The sequence below is a fragment of the Lepisma saccharinum genome, chromosome 2, assembly GCF_977018435.1.
Source record: "Lepisma saccharinum chromosome 2, izLepSacc3.1, whole genome shotgun sequence".
Lineage (NCBI taxonomy): Eukaryota > Metazoa > Arthropoda > Insecta > Zygentoma > Lepismatidae > Lepisma > Lepisma saccharinum.
In genome coordinates this window covers 114090645-114111609 of record NC_139230.1, presented here as the reverse complement: position 1 = coordinate 114111609, position 20965 = coordinate 114090645, and the positions used below count along the sequence as shown (strand labels likewise).

At 36.2% G+C, this 20965-nt stretch overlaps 1 protein-coding gene across 1 annotated transcript in view; it reads right to left on the bottom strand.

The window, feature by feature from the left end:
• Window positions 1-1685: 1685 nt before the first annotated feature.
• The window catches only part of LOC145984123 (transmembrane protein 8B-like), a 248997-nt gene continuing 229717 nt past the window's right edge, over window positions 1686-20965 (bottom strand). The window contains exon 13 of the mRNA XM_083117558.1: window positions 1686-17106. Within this exon, the coding sequence (XP_082973684.1) occupies window positions 16906-17106 (201 nt within the window). The 3' untranslated portion in view covers window positions 1686-16905. The remainder of the gene's footprint in view (window positions 17107-20965) is intronic.

The window sequence follows — 20965 nt, the reverse complement described above, 5'->3', positions numbered from 1 at the left end:
TCTTGTTTTGAATGGCACGTCGCAATTTCCTTAGTGTTTCACAGTAATGGTCAGCGTTCACCGTTTCACCTCTGGGGAGGAAGTCAATGAGCAAAATGCCCTTCCTGTCCCAGAACACGGTGCACATCACTTTCTGTACCGACAGCGTCTGTTTGAATTTCTTCTTGACCGGAGATCCACTATGCCGCCAATGCATTGACTGCTGCTTGGTTTCCGGGGTGAAGTGTGAAATCCACGTCTCATCGCCCATGACGATCCTGTCGAGGAAATCATCGCCGTCATCATGGTACCATTTCAGGAATGTCAGTGCTGCTCCTGAACGTTTCATTTTGTGTTCGGGTGTCAGGTTTTTCGGCACCCACCTGGCACACAATTTTTTAAACAGCAGGCGCTGCGTATCAATCTCATGCAACACGGATCGCGATATCTGCGGAAAAAGGCTACTCAACTTCGTAATCGTGAAGCGACGGTTCTCTACAATGCACTGCCGCACCAGCTGAACCAGATTATCAGTGATGAGGGACGGATGCCCACTGCGCTCTTCATCATGGACACTTTGACGACCTTCCGAAAACTGCCGACACCAGCGACACACCATCTGCTTACTCATAATGTTCGGCCCATAGACCTCACAGAGCTGACGATGAATGTCAATTGGTGCAATGCTTTGTGCATTCAGGAACTTTATCACCGACCGAACCTCGCATGCGGCGGAAGAAGGAATACGAGCTTCCATTTTGGACCACTGCTGCCTCGATACTGGCATGCGGTGGGAGAAGGAATACGAGCTTCCACTTCGGACCACTGCTGCCTTGCTACTGGCGCCAGGCGGGATCTGTCCGCCTGGCATATGATTGATACGTCTTAGCTCTGCTGCGCACGTGCAATTTACACGGCTCATTATGTTTACTTTCACGGGAAAAGAATAGGGAAACTTACTTTCTGCATGCGCCTCGTACATATATATTTAAAACCTCAAGTACGAACTTTATTTATTTGAAGTTAGCTACCAAGCTTTCACCAGACCAACGGACACATATCTTCGAAGCATTGTATCCCCCCCCCCCCCCGTTCTCCTTCTGGAGGACACAACACATCAGATCATAATTCTTATCCATCAGTGTGGTTGACCCAAGACACAGAAGCAGCAATATAAAATAACTGAAATAGTGATAGAGAAAATGATGCTTGAAAGAATTGAGAGCAGATTTCTTTCTTCCAAAACATTTTATTAGAAGTATTTAGGGGATGGCAAGAGACCCCCAATTTTTACCTCCTTCCTCAACACAATATTACTGACCTTTGAAGGCTTCAGCACAGTCTCAAAGCAGAAAGTTGCCTTTCAAATTTGATAACAAATTTCTCAAAACCTTTTTCACAGGTAAAAATCTCTCCCCTCAAAAAATGTTGCTGTGGTTCACACCATGCAGCCCTCCCCCCAATTTGCTGTGGGCACCCCTGTGAGGTTCCCCTCCAATTTTATTTTTCATTTTCAAAAAAATTTGGTGTAGGGTTCTTCACCTATTCCATTTAAGTATAAAAGAAGATCATACATTAAAGACCACATTGTTAATGGGAAGTTGAAAATACAAGTGCAGGTTATGTTCACAACACTGATCTGCCAGTGAGGCAAATAAGACAAATAATTTAATGAAAGTGTTTATTATTCAATGTATGTTGTTTCTTTTTTTTAATAAAAAGAGTGTCATTTCATACATACTTTCTACATTTCACCATTGTTACACATCTAATATAAATCACATGTAAATCAGATGCATTCTGTAGTCATAAGTGACAATTGTTTGTAGCACTGTCAATGCAAGTAACATAATAAAAAATATATCACAAGACCTAAAAAATAAATAAAAACAACACTTAATAAGAAAAACTTTTTTGCTATTAAATAATATACTTTACTGTTGTGAAAAATAAAAGTCTCAAAAACAGTATTCTTCAAAGTTACATCTCATGTGTAGTACATTAATTACACTAATGCTATGGTACACTTATGAAGTGAACAAAAGGATTCAAAAACAATATGCATCTTTCTTTAACCCTGAGATGTATGCTGCATGATTAGACCAGAGTGTCATTTTGTTTTCTTCTCATGTCCAAATGCTGTATAAGTGTATTCTAGCCAGTGTTGCAAGAAGACCACACATGCACTCAGTCTCTCTCTCTCTCTCTCTCTCTCTCTCTCTCTCTCTCTCTCACACACACACACACACACACACACACACACACACAAAACTCAAAATCAATTAAAAATGGCACAATAATTTGTCAAGTTATTTTTTAATACTATTATTGTACCATGAGAAGAGACTACACTTGAGGTTTGTAACATATTCTTAGCAGCAAAGTGACTAGATATAAAAAAAAATCCATGTGAATGCATGTATACATACATTGCACAGGCCTACAATACACATCTTTCACATGGGGTGGGAGAGAGTTTACATACAAAGTTTCTATTTCACATACAAAGTTTCTATTTCATTGATTTGGAATATTTTGACTACCAAACGTATTCTTCTGTATCTACTTCCTCTGCCATTACACATAAGCCCCCCCCCCACCCCCAATCATTGCTGAAAATACTTTAGAAAATGTGAAAAACTTTAAAATTTACTTTTATGAAAGTAGGTGATATCGTTAACACATGAGTTATCAGAATGTATGTTAACTGAAAAGGAATAAAATATTATGAACTTTAATGCAAAAAGTGTGTTTGTTCCTTCATTGTTACACTAAATCTTTGCACAAGAAGATGAAGTTTCTGCCTCACCATGCAAGTGCATTAACATTTAGCCTTAGCCTTACTCGACGGGGACTTCTCAAGCGCATGCTTTTCAAACTTGCTGCGAAGTATCAAAAATTGATAACAAATTGTCGATGTTCGTTTTCTTTTATAAAGATAGGGCTTTCAGCAGAGATGAAACATATGCATTGTGACTCCCAATAGTAAGTGTTAAAGGAAGTATAAGAAAATTGAAATTTTTCCAAAAAATTGGTATTCAGTACATTCCTATGGCCACTACAATAGACCAAAGAGAATTAATAAAATATAGTATGTAGCAGTGGTACATTCCAACAACAATGCAGTTTTTTCGTAAACTGACTGATACTTCTTGAGGGAAAAAATAACAACAATGTATAAGAGCTGCAGTGTTGCCAACTTACTGAAACAATTTTCGGGACTTTGCATCTAGTGTTGGCCCTATACATACTATATGGATGAAATTTGAAGGGAGCCCTATATATGCTATATGGATGAAATTTGAAGGGAAGCACAACAAGAGACCACTCTTTGAGGATATGTAATGCCTGTGTCCTACTTTAAAAAAAAAAGAGGATATTATGCAACATTTCCATATGACGTAACTTTGGAAAATTAAAAAAAAATTAGCCCTTTGCCTGCGGATCCCCACCAGACCCCCCATAATTGTCGACCATTGTTCAAGTTGTCACTATTACATGTACAAGTGAAATATATCAGAAAAAAAGGTGATGGTTGAGGAGATACAGGCCTTTTCATAAAATCTACCTCATAATATAACACAGGGAAACAAAGGACTTTTTCAAACACCACTTGTTAATAATAGTAAAAATGGATATATTGCTTAGTAATTCAAGTATACCATACCTTCATATGTATACTAATGAACGAAAAAAAAAGGACAACTGCAATATCATGTTTAATTTTCATGAAATGGCATGTTATTTCCTAGCCATGTGGTGCTGGGATATATATCCCACCCATCCTCAATGGGTTTACCGACTGTAATAGTTAAGTGGTTGACCAAGTTATGCCACAAAAGTTCCTGCTTTGGGTCTTGGCCTGGGGATTCTTTAGAATGTCCCTTCATCAATTTCATCTAATCATCTGCCAAAAGTGGCAGGAAAGTGATGTAAATTAACAAAAATAAAAATAATAGATGATGGGAGTTGATGAACAGGTTTGAGAAGTTGAGACACAAAAGTTGCAATAAATGTTTCAATAAAATTAAACGCTGGTTCCAAAAAAACTTGTAACTTTGTCATACAATGAGGAAATATAGGTATCTAAATTACTATTAGTCTTACAAAATGCAATAACAATTGGTGAAAACTGACAATACTCACAGGAGTGCAAAAGCGACTACTTGGGAAATAAAATTTTATGATGGCAAGAATGACACATTATTTTGTTTCTATATTACTTTAATGTATTATTGCATACATATACCACTTCAAAAGAGTGGCTGCTCTTGCAAAATGAACTGTATTCCATTTTCAAAGAGTTTAACTTTTAGTGGACGGAGCCTCGTGTTCATCACAATAGACCGAAGTGAATGAAATAATGTAGCATGTAACAGTGGTGCATTCCTACAACCATGCCTAGTTCAGTTGAAAATAGGGCAATTCTTATTGGGAAAAATATAATAACAATGTATAAGAGTGGCACTGTTGCCAGCATTCAGAAAAAAAAAGGTATTTTTGCTTCTAGTATCAGCCCTATGGACCCTGGAGGGACCAAATTTGGAGCAAAGCATGACAAAAGACCACTCTTTGAGAATATTAACGCCTGTCCTCTAATTTGGAAAAAATGGAAATTATGCAATATTTTCAAAAGCTGAAAATTTTGGGAATTATCGTAAATTGGGATTTTGCCCCTAATTGTCGCAGATTGTCAAAGTGTTCTTTTCTTCTCATTCTTAAAATATGAAAGTGAAATATATCAGAAAAAATCAGCTGTTGATGAGTTAAAAAAATCTATCTTGCAATACAACAGAGGGAAACAAAGGACTTTTTCAAGCGTTACTTGTTAATAATGGTAACAATGGATGTATTGCTTTGTAATTTGAGAATGTCATATTTTCCTATGTATACTAATGAACAAAAAAGACAGTACTGAAATGTCATGTGTAGTTTTCAATAAATGGCACGTTAATTGCTAACCACATGGTGATGGGAAAATGGTTAATTTTCACATTGTGTGTGTGTATCAGTATGCTATAGTAGTAAAAGATTGAACGAATTAGAAGGTAGACAGTTCAGAAAATATTAACATTGTTGAGAATTTACATATACAATAAGTAAATATGTAGCAATATCAAAAAATAAAACTCACGAAATCTTGGGACAAGTTACAGGATGTTCTATCAGATATACTAAGCAGCAAGAAGAGAAACATTTGTTAGAATATACATATAGTGAGCGAAAGGAAGGAGGGATATATAACAAATGAGAAGAAAACAGGAAAAACTCACCAGACACACTAAAAGTTTAAATTTTCATAACCGGGTACTGCATTTTCAGATGTAGGTAAAATATTGCAGATACAAGTGTTCGACCTGCAAAGTTACCAGATCCAGAGTGAAGATACGGTTGGAACGGTAAAATGTGGTTCTCTCACCAGACTTGTCAAAAATTGTGAGTAAGAAGGTGGATGTGGTATGTGGGAGGAGGAGGTATGTCTGGAGAAGGGAATGGGGTGGAAATGAGGATGAGAAGTGCAGATGAGGTTTGGTTCCTTCCAGCATTTCCTTACTGAGGTGTTGGTGGATTGGGGTAAGGGGTGAAAGTAGTATTGTGGCTGTTGGTATGAAAGGCAACATTGAAGTCCAGGTTTTGGGTGGAGGAGCAGTTGTTGTTGTTGATACTGTGTTTGAGGGTCATGGATGTTTCCCACAGGTAAAAGCCACCATAAATGTTACAGTTAAGGATATTCGTGAGGTTTGAGGTATAGCATGTTCCTTTTGAGTGGTTGGTACATTTGAGAATCTGAAGAGTAGGAAAGATGATGAGGATAGGACAGTGCTTACACCTTGGGAATAAATCCCATTTGGGAACAGGGGTGTTATTGGTTGCTGGGTGAAAGGGCATTGTCGATCAGGATCCAGGATTGTTTTGAAAGGGGGGGGGGGGGGGATACAAGACCACCGTGGTGGATCTCTTGCAAACTGGGAAGATTTTGATGTTATTTGATGATCCTAATGAATATATGAATGTAGGCTGCCAAAAATGTTGCATATTTACAGGCAGTCAAAATTCATGGTAATAGTGTTCAGATGGGAAGAGTATCAATATATTTCTTCCTCTTATGATAGATAAATCCTGTTATCTATTCTAAAAAGTATCTAAAGGAAATTAGTTTGATCAACAGAAATGCACTAGCAACTTAGTGAATATGAACGCAAGATATTGATAATTTATACAGAGTGCAGCAGCATTCATAGCATAATTTAAAGTTGCAATTATATATGGAAAAAATATTTTTATTGAATAACCTTTGTACCTAATTATACCATTCAATGTTTGAATATGACTCCTAGCAAATTAGTACCATCACATGCCACACATTCTTCCAAGTGGCATAGGATGCTGTCCATTAATTGTTCTAACATGTTAGTCAGGATACTGGAACTGACATCTCTGATGCAATCCTTCAGTTCCAAGATTATGGCAGGATGTGTTTAAAATACTACTCACTTAAGAAGACCCCATAGGTAGTAGTCCAAAGAGAACAAATCCATGGACTGAGTTGGTCACGGGATGTCACCATAATGGAAAATCACTTTCTGTGTATAGGTCTGTCAAAAGAAATCCACCACACTTAGAGAAAGAAAAAAACAACTGAAGCACAGTCTACTTCCTGCAAATGGCACTTCATGCAGAGTATGATGACACTGTTCCCAGCATCATCATCGTTTCCTATTCAAATTATGCTTAGGATATTGCCGCACCCTGTGTATTTGTAAGCATTCCAAATTGCAACTAGTCTCACCTTCAAAACAGTTTTGGTGTGTGAATCATATTGATCAATTTTATGTCAAGATAACCTGTCTTAAAGTAGCATCCCAAGCATTACTTGACATGGGTGCATGGTCACAACAATTATGTCATACAAATCTTGTTCTCCCTCTAGGAACTTAAAACATAAGAAATATGGAAAAAGATACACAACTCTTAATAAAATTATTGATGACAAAGATGATTACTATGTTCAGTGTTTCAATTAAGTTTTTAGATGAGAGAAAAGCAAATCAGGCAGTAGTTTATTATAATTGCGATATAAATTATGTGAAAAATTCAATTAAGTTCTTTGTATTAGTACTTGTAGGTATTCTAATAACCATTTATATCTTGCAAAGGCACAAGTATATTCTTATATATTTTTCGTATTCCACACTTCCAAGTGTCCCAAATCAAGTACAAGTTACTGCATTTTTTTGTGTGTTTACCGTCACTTTTGGCTAATTGCGATGATGAGGATGAGTGATGCGTAGAGCCACATATTTATGGTAAATAAAAGATCAAGATATCGATACAAAAAGTGGGCATATTTCAGGATCAAAATTGGTATATAAAAAATGACATATCGGTGTTAAAAGAATGTAAAACCCTAAATTTGATTTAAAAACTATACTTATTACACAAAATTAACATTTCACTTTAAATAGCATATATATATATATAGTTATCAGAGTATTAAGTTTATTCCTGTGTAAAGAAGTCCATTTTTGCTTCTCAAATATTTACAGAATTAAACAATTTTGTGTGATTTGTAGAACTCTCAGGATAATTCAGACATCAAAAGGTGTCGCATTGGGAAATAAGCACTAAATTTCTTGTTTAAGAGTTTTTTTCCTCTCGCATTTTGCAGTTCATTTCAGGACAAAACATGGTAGTAAAATGTACCTCACACCTTTCAAAAACATGAAAAATTAACACTACAATGTGTTATTTCATGTTTTCGTCAAAAATGAAATATGGTGAAGGGACACTCACAAAGAACACGCATGCCAGCATTCAAACCCAGAACACCTGGCATCACAGCGCACTGACTAACCACTCTGCCACAGATGTTAGTTCACTGCATTTTTGTTTAATTTTCCAGCCAAGCACTCTTCATTTCCCCCCCTTTTTTTTTTGCCTATTTCTACTGCACTATAAGATGACAGAAGACATTAAATATTATTGTATCACAAATCATTTTGTTTTGCATAGAAAAGACAGAAAATGCTGATAATCATTCCTTAATTAAGATTTTGCACACATATTAAGAAAATCACATTACCCTTTAGATGCCAGGGATGTTTTCCTGGTATTTGTGCCCAACTCGAATGTGTTTTCAGCAGGAAATTTACTATTCCACAACATTTTAAATAAAATTTAATATCTTGGAAACTATGAATGGTAGAGTTACAAATCATACCTTGTTTTGTTCAATTCAAACTTTTGTTGAAGAAAAAATAAAACCATTTTGCTTTACCAAGTGAAAGAAGAAGGTGAAAATAAAAAAAATAATTCTTAAATGAAATTTGAACTTTGGGAGGGTATATGAGAGTTGAAAATGGTACCTGCATATTGCCTGATATATGTTGCACTCTCAGTGCACAAAATGTGCACTTGTTGCTGATACTTTTGGAAAAAAAATGTTTTCAAAAATAAAAGCACACACCTCGTATATACCCAAAACTTAACAGAAACAGGCATTTTTTGAACAATTTATACACCAGAAACTATATATATAAGTTTATACATAAGAAACAATATAGTAACGAGTCTTTGTCACCACTGTCATCACCCCCTTTAGTCATCATGTCATTCATGTCATCACCCCTTTCTGATTCTGTATACAATGTATGCAACTGTATATCACTTGGTGACAAATTGGGTCTTCTGGCCATCTTGCACACCATACTCATTTTGGAGGGAAAAGCCACAATGATCAATTCTCAACATAGCAACTTATGCACAAGTGACTAGTGTCTTGCACATGAGGGCCTCCCTGATGGCACAGTGGTAGCGTTGTCGCCTTGTAATCAAGGGGACCCGGGTTTCATACCCAGTGGAGGCACATAGTGGTTCGGATCCTAAACTGTAGTCACAGTCCCGATTAGCCTTACTGTGCATAAAGTGGACTTAAAACAGCAATTCAATCAATCAATCAATCAATCTTGCACATGACTGTATGCTTTTCAAGGCAAATTTAAAGTGTTCACCCTTTACAAGAAAGCGTGTCAGCTTTCTCTTGTTGGATCTCTGACCTCACACAAAGGTGACACATCTTTCTTTCTTCCTGTTGCCAGGCACCAAAAATAACACAGCTAACTCAGTTCCCCACCCTAACTCTACCCTGCCATTAGTAATTTGGCTCACTCTGATGTCCTGGCAATTGGAACTTCTGCAAAAAAAAAAACATGCTGCTTTGTTGACTGCTCTGTAGACCAACCAAAGCGAGACTTCCTCCTCCCCCCTAACCTCTCTCTGTTCCAGGTACTCTTCATGTAAGTGAAAAACCAGCATTCTTTTTCTGCAAACAGAAAAGGATCGCTGGATTCAGAATTGAAGAACAGAAGTGATGTTCTAAGAATCTATGATGAAAAAATGACAAAAAAGGGTGCATTTTCTTTATGACACCCCCCCCCCTCTCCCTGGATATAGCCAGAATCAAATTACATGTCCCTATAATTACTAATAACATACTTCAAGGCTCATGTAGCATTCAAAACACGTATCTCCCGACAATACCTCAGTCACATTATGTCCCAAAACTCGCATACTAAGTGAAGATGCTATCTGGGACATACGTATATATGTCCCAGTTGGGTGTTCAAGGGTTAAAATGTAAGGTCTCTTTAAATCCAAAAAGTTGCATGGGAACTTAATATGGAGCAGTTCAATCCAATGTATAATATTAGTACAACACAAATTGACAACTCTGAGCAGGTACTTTTTACTATCTATTTGAGATTCAAAACCCACTCCATTCCATTTCTCTACTGGAACACTACGTCAGAAGATGCACTGTCAGTCTTTCTTGTGAATTAGCAGGTGCTTGAAACTTAAAATTTTCATGCTTTAATGTTTACAACAGTCTCACAATACATTTTTCAACATTCACAACACACTGAAAACTAGTCAACATACCACAGACATAGAACATTACAGGACATCTGTGCAAATGTTTCAGTATACATTATTCAAGCAGTAGAAAACTGCAACTGAAAGTTGGACTTGGAATATTATGATACTCCAACTGCGACTGGGCAAATGCAGAGAAATCTTCAATGCACCTACAATTTTTTCTTATAAGTTCTCTCTTTCAAATTCAGTATTACATATATTTGTCAGTAAGAATTTGCATTACTTCAACGTGGATGAACCTGCATTAATATTCCTGAAACAATAATAGGTTAGTGTAAAAGGAGAAGAGAAGGTGGAAAAAGACGGTTCATGACTGAATTCAATGATAGAAATATTAAAAAAATAACTAACACACATATGAAGAACATATTACAAAAATAACTCGTGCACAATCAGAAGAAATAAGAAAGCTCACAATTTTACAATCATAATACATAAACACAAACTCTACTTGACAATGACATTTTTAAGTGTGGAAGTTTCATTAACAGTGAAGGCAAGATGATATTTAATTTCTCTTGGGTGATGATTCCTATTAATGTAAATACTTTTGACTGACCTACTTTCCTTTGTGAACATGAATTAAAAATATGGCAACTAAATTTACTACAGTTTTCTGTGTAGCTACTCATCAACAGTGATAAAGAATATTCCTCTGAGAGAACAAAAATGTAATGCTATTTTTCAAGTTAAATCAAAACAATGAGCTAAAAGTAGTTAACAACTTCTGCCAACTTATACTAAGCATGATGTTTGTTGCCAATGGTATTCAAGGTCAGAAGCATCTCAATCATATGTTCTTTGGGTGACTGTGGCTAGAAAATTTCAAAATGAGAAAAATATATATCCACACAATAATTCTAGGAAATCTCAAAATGAGAAAAATATATGTCCACAAAATAATTCTAACATTTTTTCACATTAAGACAGAGAACATTAAATGTATACCATGGGAAATGTAAAATCCAGGTTCCTCTGTGTACCCTATCCTAGATGTGAACCACAGTAACACACTTACAAAAGCAGACTCATCCTTCTGTACATTTAAAATGTATTGGCCGTGTGTTGTTAAGAAACAAGGGCGAAGTACCAACCATTGCTTCTGGTGACCATTGGGATTTGTTGTTTGGGAGGCAGTTTGGCATGAGTATTGATACAGGTAAGGTCTACGTGATCGTGAACTAAGTATTTGAGCTTTCAATTGCAAGTTAAGTTAATAATTTGGAACAAGTGTATTGGAACCGTATCATGCCAAAGGCATGAATAAGAATAGAACCAGATCTTCACTAAGAAAGTTTAGTGTCGTTACTGAGAAGAGTTTACAAGTTTTTGAAGGAGGATTGTAACTTGTTTCTAAATGCTTTGTATCAAGCATGAGTGAAGGAGCTTTATATTATTATGCTCTGTTCAGAAGGTAAAATAATTCTCTCACAAGTTATAAAAGGTCTAGTAGTTAGTGCACAAATTATAAAAGTACATTAAAAGGATATCTATGGAATAGGAACAATGTATTTCCTGGAGGATTTCCTGGGAGTATAGGATTTGTAGGTTGATTTAATTAATGTCTGTGTGTTCCTTACTTGGGTTAACAATGATGGAGAACTGACAGGACAGTGTAATAAAATGTACTATGAAATTGAAGTTTCCATGACATTTGTTAAAGGTACGGCTCCCACACCATAGTACACTCACCTCAATTAGTACTCCAGCAGTTTGTTTCTTATGCAGCATTTTTGCAGAAGATACAATTCAATCTACAGATGTGTCAATATACGCTGTATAAAACACACCTTATTACTAACTTCGTTGACCCTGTACAACCAACATCCTTACACTATTTTCTGTTAAAAGAATTGTTTGGGTGTTTCCATGAGCAGCAGTGTAGCTAAATGGCTGTGGCAAGACTACACTTTCTTGGCTACAACAATAATGAGATGTATACCAAGCAATTATTAAAAAGCAGTTACACACCCAGAACCTTCATTGCAAAATGAAGTGAGAAAACAACAAAAAATCCATGGCCTTGTGCCACAGCAGTGCATTCCACTGTGGATATGAAACATGGCAATGTGAGATGCACAGTGTGCCAAGAGAACTGTATTATGCAAATTCATCTTTCTGTTGTTTGTCCGATGACATTTCTCACTGTCCCCCAATTGGAAGTAACGTGCATCCACAGTCAGACTCCTACCAAATGAAACAGACTTTGCATAATCATTATCTGACAAATGACCCACAGATGAACTCACAGGTGCCAGAAAACTTCCAGGAGTTATACAATTCTCTACTGCAAATACTATCAGAACTATTGTGTACATTATAACTTCTGCCTAACATCCATGGACTTACTGGTAATCTCCTAACTATCCTGCAAGCTTAATTTACTAAATCCACCAGGGAATTGGAAATACAAGTTTTGGTCCATCAGAACACTCAGTAGTTTCTCCTTGAGAAAACTGGACATTTTATGTCTAATCCGTGAATGCCAGCTAATATTAATTTGTTCACAAGAAACGAATAGTATGCACTGTGAAACATTGTTTATCTTATTGCCATATAATTATGGCCCTCCTTACTTGGCACAATTTATCACAATAATAGTATAACATATAGTATATGATAATAGCATGCATTCAAATGCAAGATATTATCATTAGTGTTTACATCTTGTCAAATTCATTATTACAAAGCATACATGTAGCTAACTTCTTGTAAATTTTGCAAAACATACCAGGCTCATTTATGCTGTTGGGTGATTTTAATGCTCCCCATCTATTATGAGGATACACATATGGATCATTTGGAAAATGTATTAGTCGACAGGTTTGAGTCATTCATCATATTAAATGATGGATATGCTGCACATATTCTGTAAGTATGAGATTTTCCTCTCCCCATTTGTTGTTTTAAGTCCACTTTATGCACAGGTAGCCTAATTGGGACTGGACCTACAGTTGTAAGTGGGATCTGAACCACTGTGCAATGTGCCTCCACCAGGTATTGAACCTGGGACACCTTGATTACAAGGCAACAATGTTACCACTATGCCATCAGGGAGGCCTAGGGAATGTGGGGGTGGGGCCCCACACATTCTTGATCTAAGCCATTTTAGAGATGATGTGATCAGCACCATGCTCCAGCTGCCTTTACTTCTCCCAGGGTTGCCCCCAGGGACCCATTGAATTGAGACTGGGTGAGCCCCAGAGCAGCTTTCTGCAGGGCTGGAAAAATTCCCACCTTTGATCACCCACCCCAGGAATCAAACCCAGGTTTTCTGTGTGGCAGTCAGACACCCTACAGATAGCGCCTGCTATCCACAACCAAACAATAAAATTCCTATCTGAAAAAGGGCCAGCGACCAGGCACGAATAGAAAGAGAAATTGCCTACATCTGTGACCTACAATAGTACACAACCTTTCATTTATCCTCAAATGCACTGAATGCACTGAATGTTATGCACCATAGAAGATATTACAATACACCCTTAATAGTAAATATACAGATATTCTAATCCTGACTGGCAAAATGAATGTGCTACATGTCATGTTGGACACTTATCAATGACTTTGTCAACAACCCATTTTCATTATCCTCATAATGTGCTCATTACAACAAGTACAACTACGACAGATCATAGTAAAAGCACAGAACATCAACAAATGCAATGAGCACATCTTTAAGACAAACGAGCAAGACATTTTTCTTTGAAAGAAATATCAAATTTTTGTACCGAATTTTCTCACAGTGCACCAATCATATTACACCATCCACTGTGTTTGTGAACTGAATCACATAGTGCAAAAATAAGCAAGACTGTTGACCAAAATTAATATTAAGCATTTACAGCATCACAAACTAGATCTAGTAGTAGAAGTAAAATCATGGTGGACAAGAGACTTTCATAAGTGCACAGCTATCTCATCTGTAGTAGAATTGAAGGAAAAGAACAGTAATCCTTGAATATTTTCCTTTCAAAATCTATATTACTGTCATCTTTCAAAGCTGACTAGACACATAGTTCAATATTGTAACCCTCTTGGGTTGGGAGGTTTTCAGGCATGCCCTTTGAAACATGCAGACATGTTAAAAAAAAGAAAAGAAGAAAGCAGAAGAACTATATAAAAGAGATTAGTACACATCAGTTTTGATTTTTGGAAAGTACTGGTCTGCCATGCGAAATGAAATTTTGATATCCCTCTCCACATAGAAGAAAAAAATTGAAATTTAACCTAATTTCTCCTTTGTGGAACCATCATGGCCCTACATTTTTCTTTTAATTTCATTTTTTTTTCCTTTTCCTCCTTCTAACTGCTTGATTGGAGGAGGATACCAAAATTTTACTTCCAATGGTAACTTGGCTCTTTGAAAAACTTCAACTCTCAACAATAAACAATTCCCCTCCTACATTTTTTAAATATATATCTGCACATTCAAAAAGATGTGGTTTAAAACTTGAAATAAACTTCTAAAAATTATAAATTTTTCATACACATACAATACTCATACTGCACTGAAAATCAAATATGTCCTAAATTCATATATATGTAAATGGAAAAGAGAAACAGGAATAAAGAATAAATACTTGCTTTAGAGTTAGGATGTGAATGTTATAGTCATGTTCTCCTGGGCCTGAGTGTCTTACACTCAGTGCTACTACAGTTGTACCAGAAAGCCACTAAAGGCATGAGATGTTACCACTGACATGTGCCTTACAGAGAGTCAAACCTAGGAACACTCAAATACAAGGTGTGTCAGCAATGGACACTATACTTTTAGGATATATACAGTGGACCCTCGATTTTACATTTTCTGACATAACACACTTACTCTCTCCCAGTATCAGTGCAACTAAATATCAGAATTCCTTCCCATAATTTAATTTCTTGCATTTTAGGTTTTCCATTACATATACAAACTGTAACACCACCTCTCACTTCTGAAAACAATCACCAGAGAAGTATTGTAGAAGTATTACCAATACACCTGTCAAATAATTCACAAAGAACATCAAGCTCTTTCTTCTTTCTTACATCTGCACATAATACATATTATACATAACTAGTACATGTGCTTATCATTGCCACATATACAAATACCATTTCAAAACAACATTTATATTAGTGTTAATTTATAAAAACTTACTCGATTGTGTAGAAAGTAATTTTTTCCAAATACTACACACATAAGTTTTTAATTTCCTATTGACACTTTCCATGAAGCATTTCTAGCAAATACTTTAAAAATACACAAAAAAAGTTTCACTAATTTGTGAAATTTACACACTAATTTCTACAAACTCAAGTGCATACTTAGAAATTTTGTGATTTGCAGTTGAAGGATTCCAGTATGAAGTTAATTAATTACAATGAAAATAAAGTAAAAAGACAAATATAGGCCAATGTGAGATTTTTTTGTACACACACAATTTCTACATTTCGGTGCTCATATTTATCATGTGCATCTGTGTATCATAAAATCTATTAAAACCTTATTTGCTAATTGAATGGATTGGGAATATAACTTGATAACCCTCACTCCGATCAAATTTGAAATAATATTGGGTTCAGTTGCTGCACAGTCTCCTGTTGATCACAATTAGTGAACAAATTCCATTCAGTAGCCGTTAATTGGTAAAAATGCACAGGAAGGTCTGGTGAACTTTCACTTGCATTTCTCAGTTCCATACATTTGTGGGTTATCAAGTTTTACTCCCGAACTGCTCAATTTATATTTTGCAATTCTAGAATTGCTCATCACAAAATTTTTGGAATTGTATTTACCAAAAATATCCAGTCTCTAGTCCTTAATTATCTTGACAAAATAATTATATGTAAGTATGTTGCATAAAATGGAACACATTTGACCTCTGATGACTCCTAAAGCATATGCTATAATTTCTTTCTACAAAGACGCATGCACATATGTGTTAACTGGAGTTGATGACGAGAATTTCACTTTTTACTTAAAGAAAATGAGAATACAATTTGTTGCCTAGTGAAAAAAGTTGTCTTCATTTGCAGAAAAAAAAACACATTTAAACAACTTTTAACATTAGTATAGAAAGTTACACACTCATTACTTGATCACACATATAATTTTATAAATTTATCACATTTCATTTCCAACAGTCGACATCCCACATCACATGGAGCTGAAATTAATGGCTTAATAATGCCACCAAAGTGACCTAGAAAATGACATTATAACCAGTATTATGCATTGACTGGTTGGTATCTGGCTCATGGTCCTGGCAAAAGGCACATATGAACATAGCACACATTTATCATGGTCCACAAAGTATGATGGGAATATTTTATCATGAGGCATTGTTTAAAAGAACGGCCATACACTTTTAATAACGTAAACATAAATTATGACATTCATAGAACAATAGTTCCAAGCAAAAGACAATCAGCGAACATCAAAATTAGTAATAAATATGTACTGTCTTCCATCATAATAGCTCCACTGCATAGTATATTAATAAAATGGTAAAAAAAATACAACAAATAAGCTATTAGAATACACAAGAAAATAATACAAGCTGAAATAATTACCAGATCTTTCAAGATAAACACCTCTATGACTAAATGTTTACAAAATTTCAGTAAGGCTATTTCGACCTGTTCTCTCAAGTTTAATGAAGAGTATGTTTGAACACATTAAATGCTAAAAAATTAAACCTATGGAATGTTTCTATTAAGATATTTTTCATTTACCTGGTACCACTTACCAAACTGTATATAAAAATACATAATTTTAATTCAAATTTATCCCAATTCAACAAACATAGAATTAGTGATTGAATATGTGCACAAAAGTGTGGCATCACACTAAGACAAACTTAAGATCAGATCTATTAACAGAGGGCAATCTCCACAGTATTCTGCTTGTGCAAAGAATATCTCAGCATTGCAGATAATTTGTATTTTATAATTCAATAAACAGACTACTTTAACAAAAAGTTTTCATAGTAGAAAAATAAAACCTCATGACTGTGTGGTAAGTAAATTGTCTAAGTCTGAAGTAACAACAAATACTGGACTAGTAGAATAGTAATCATTAACATCAAATAATTCAGATTCATTCAAATTTTGTGTGTTATTACTTTCCTCTTTCTTACCTGACCGTTTAGGGAGTAAGAATACAAGTGATAAGGCCATCACTACATGCCAAGCACTGTGCACATACTGCAAAATAGAATAAAAAACAAAATCTGTATTGTATGAATGACCACAGACACGAACAAAGTAGAGAGGGGATAGGCAAATCTGTATGTTTTGTTGTCATGATGATGAAGATCAATAATGAACTGATGAAATAGAACCAAATACAATGAAACATTCATGCACGTATTATCTAGGATGATCTTGGGGTCTCTGGTTTTGTAGCTTGTATGCAAATCAGTACCCCATAGAGGCTGGTGACAGAGAGGGAGGGTTGCATGTTATTTGTGTGATGTATATATGAGCTGTGACAGTATGGCCCTGTGAAAGAAAAATATATTTACTTACGCACTAGCAGTTGCTGTCACCTTCGAAATAATCTCCTTGTGAAGCATTGCACTTCATGGGGAAAGGGTGCCACTGCTGGAAACTGTCTAAAAATTGTTTTCCAGAATACCACGCACTAATATTGTCATGTCGTGTTGGATGTCAGGTTTGTCAGCAAATGTTTGTGCCTTTGTTCATTCACGGAATTTTAATTTATGAAAGAGTCAGTTGAATAAGGTGGAAGGTCCCTTTTTTGTAATAGATTCCTTAGCCATGAACTTTTGAACTCTTTTTAACACTAGGAGGATGATCACCATCCTCCTAGCTACCAATTAGGACTAACCCATAATTTTGATGGGTAGTTTCTTCTTGCAATATTTTTCACTGCTTTTATTCTGAGCATGAAACGACTCCTGTGTTTCTTTATTTCTTCTATTTTCACAACATTATAACAACTTATTACAAATTAACATTGTCAAAATTATAATTAAATACATATACATGTAAATATATAAATAAATCACATGTCAACATGATGGTGTGTAAGTGAATATTATGTATTTACTTATTCATTTATTTATTCATATTTATAGTTTATTTATTTACTAATAATGTATTTTTATTGATTTTTGAGTTTTTGTGTTTGTAGAACAATTTTTTCTGACCTTTCAGATTACATTAGGGATGGCCAGATCCGGATCCTGGCAGATCCAAAATCCGGATCCTAACATTTTTCAGATCCGGATCCAGATCCTAACATTTTTCGGATCCGGAATTTTCAGATCCAGATCCAGAACTTTCGGATCCGGATCCGTTTGGCCATCCCACATGAGCGCTTCTTTGGAAAGTAAGAATGTGTTTATAACATATTGTTACCTGCTAATATATATATATATATATATATATATATATATATATATATATATATATATATATATATATATATATATATATTATATTACAGGGTAACCTGTAATTAGATGTATTCCCTGAAAGGGGTTAAAGTAGAAGCAATTTGCAATAAATTTGACCATATGATACCCCATCCGAAAATTAGTATTTTTCGAGATAATCGATTTTTCTATTGTTTTTTTAAAAAATGACAATTTTCCACATAAAATGATGAGTTGAGAAAAACTGCTCATTGTATTTCACATATTTCAGCGTTTTCTGGTAGCTAACAAATAAGTGGTTCGTTGAAATAAAAAGTTTTGTCCCAAATAACAATCACATATAAGTACGGGTGAGCCTAAACTTACAAGTGGTGATAAAAAAAATACACTCTTAGTTTACCAGGCAACATATTAATAACAATATAAATTTGATTATCTCGAAAACTACTAATTTTCGGACAGGGTGTATATATATATACATACACACACACACACAACCACACACAGGGTGTTTTGTAAGTTCGTTTACAATGCTTGGGAGGTGATTGTATGAGTGAAAATAAGGTGGAAAGTTCATGTAACGAAATTCTGGAAATGACTTTGTTGCCGAGTTATTGACCTTTGAAAACGTGGGAAAATTATTTTCCGAAGTGAATAATGGCTAAATGGGTGGAGAGAAGTCATCGGTGTTGGGCGGTCCACTAAGAAATTGGGTACACTGTGACAAATATATAATTTTTGGTTGACTTTCATTTTCCAGGGGGGGGGGGGACACGGCCTTCCCTTGCCCCCTTCCGGACGCCCATGAGTGGACGTCATGAAAAAACTCGGCCATCTGATTGCCATTATTGCATTGAGGACGTTTGAATTACAATGCTCAACTATAAAAAAAATGTAAACTTAATCTACAAATAGTGAGATGAAACTGGTTTCGACAAAACATTTTTTTTCTCTGATCACTCATAAATTGCTTTTATTAATGTTTCCTGTGTTGCGCATCAACAATTTTGTATTTAATGTTTTCTTTACATTATATCATATTTGCTTTAACATTGGTATTTTCATAATTTTAACGTGTTTCATGTATGTGACTTCTGAAATTTTTTAGCATATGTTTCATATGTTTATTTCGTTCATTTCAACAAGGGTTGAATTTTCATTGGTCTACTGTATTATATTACGATAGGTATGGGAGGGGAGGGGGCAAGTGCATGTCACCTGTTCCCCTGCCTGATTTAGCACCGCACGCCACTGCCATAAACACTTGTAGCCCGGTGTAAGGGATGGCTGCATACACGTCCCAAGAGCTGGCGGACGTGCATCTGGTGCTGCAAGGCATCTGTATGGGGCACGTTTTCCAAATAGGGTGTTACCATCGCACACCTTATTTCAAACTGTAGACACTCGACTTCGGGAAACAGGATAAGTGTTGACACCTCGTTGAAAAGTTGGACGACCGCGAAGTGTGCGAACAAGACGGTTTGTGGAAGATGTGCTAACTGCAGTGATGGATCATCCAGGCACCAGTACGTGCGCACTAGCCACAAACGAAACACCTCCCATGTGAATGTGTGGCGAGTCCTGGCAGAAGAGGGGATGCACATGTACAAATTGAAGAAAGTGCAAGAACTTTTACCTCGGGACTTTTGCCAATGGTTTGTTCATCAAATTGAAACTATTCCCAATTTTCAGAATATGGTACTATGGACTGATGAGACTATCTTCACAAAAACTGGTGTGTTCAATAGTAAAAACAGTCATGTGTGGGAACATGAAAATACACATGCACTGCTAGTGGCACATCATCAGCACAGATTTGCAGTGAATGTGTGGTGCAGGATACTGCATGACCATTTGACTGGACCGTACATTCTCCCTGTTTGCCTATGTGGTCCCACTTATCAAGCATTTCTCAGTGAGGTTTTGCCTGAAATACTACAGGACGTGCCCTTGGCACTGAGACAAAGACTGTGGTTTCAACATGACGGTGCACCCCCACATTTCGATCGGTATGTGTGCCATTTCCTCAATACCGTATTCCACAACCAGTGCATTGGCAGGGGAGGGCCTGTGCCATGGTCACCTCGAACGCCTGATATTACGCCCCTGGATTTCTTCCTCTGGGGAGAGATGACATGCCTCATTTACGAAACACCTGTCGTGTCAGCCGATGACCTCATTGCCCATATCAATGTAGCTGCAGCATCGATAGCAGAAACGCCGGGGTTGTTGGGTCGCACTAGACAATCCTTGATTCGCCGTTGTCGCCTCTGCTTGGAAGTACATGGTGGACACTTTGAAAACCGTCTGTGATGAGGTTCCCTTCTTTCCATTAAGCATACTGTGTGTCCTTCAGGGTATGCAACCTATGTCAGTTCATTTTTTTCATTTTTACGTCATGGTGCCCTTCGCTCAGGATATTTTCTTTGTTTTTTTGTGCCATTCAACACATGTCAATTTTCGTCGATACCACCTCACGCAGAATGCACACCCACCCCACTCCCGTCAACATCTTCATTCGCGTCCTTTGGGGAATCCCTTGCGCCGACATTGCACAACATTGCCGCATGATTATTTGACAAGAGTGTACCTATTTCTTAGTGGACCGCCCAACATCGATGACTTCTCTCCACCTGTTTTGCCATTATTCACTTCGGAAAATC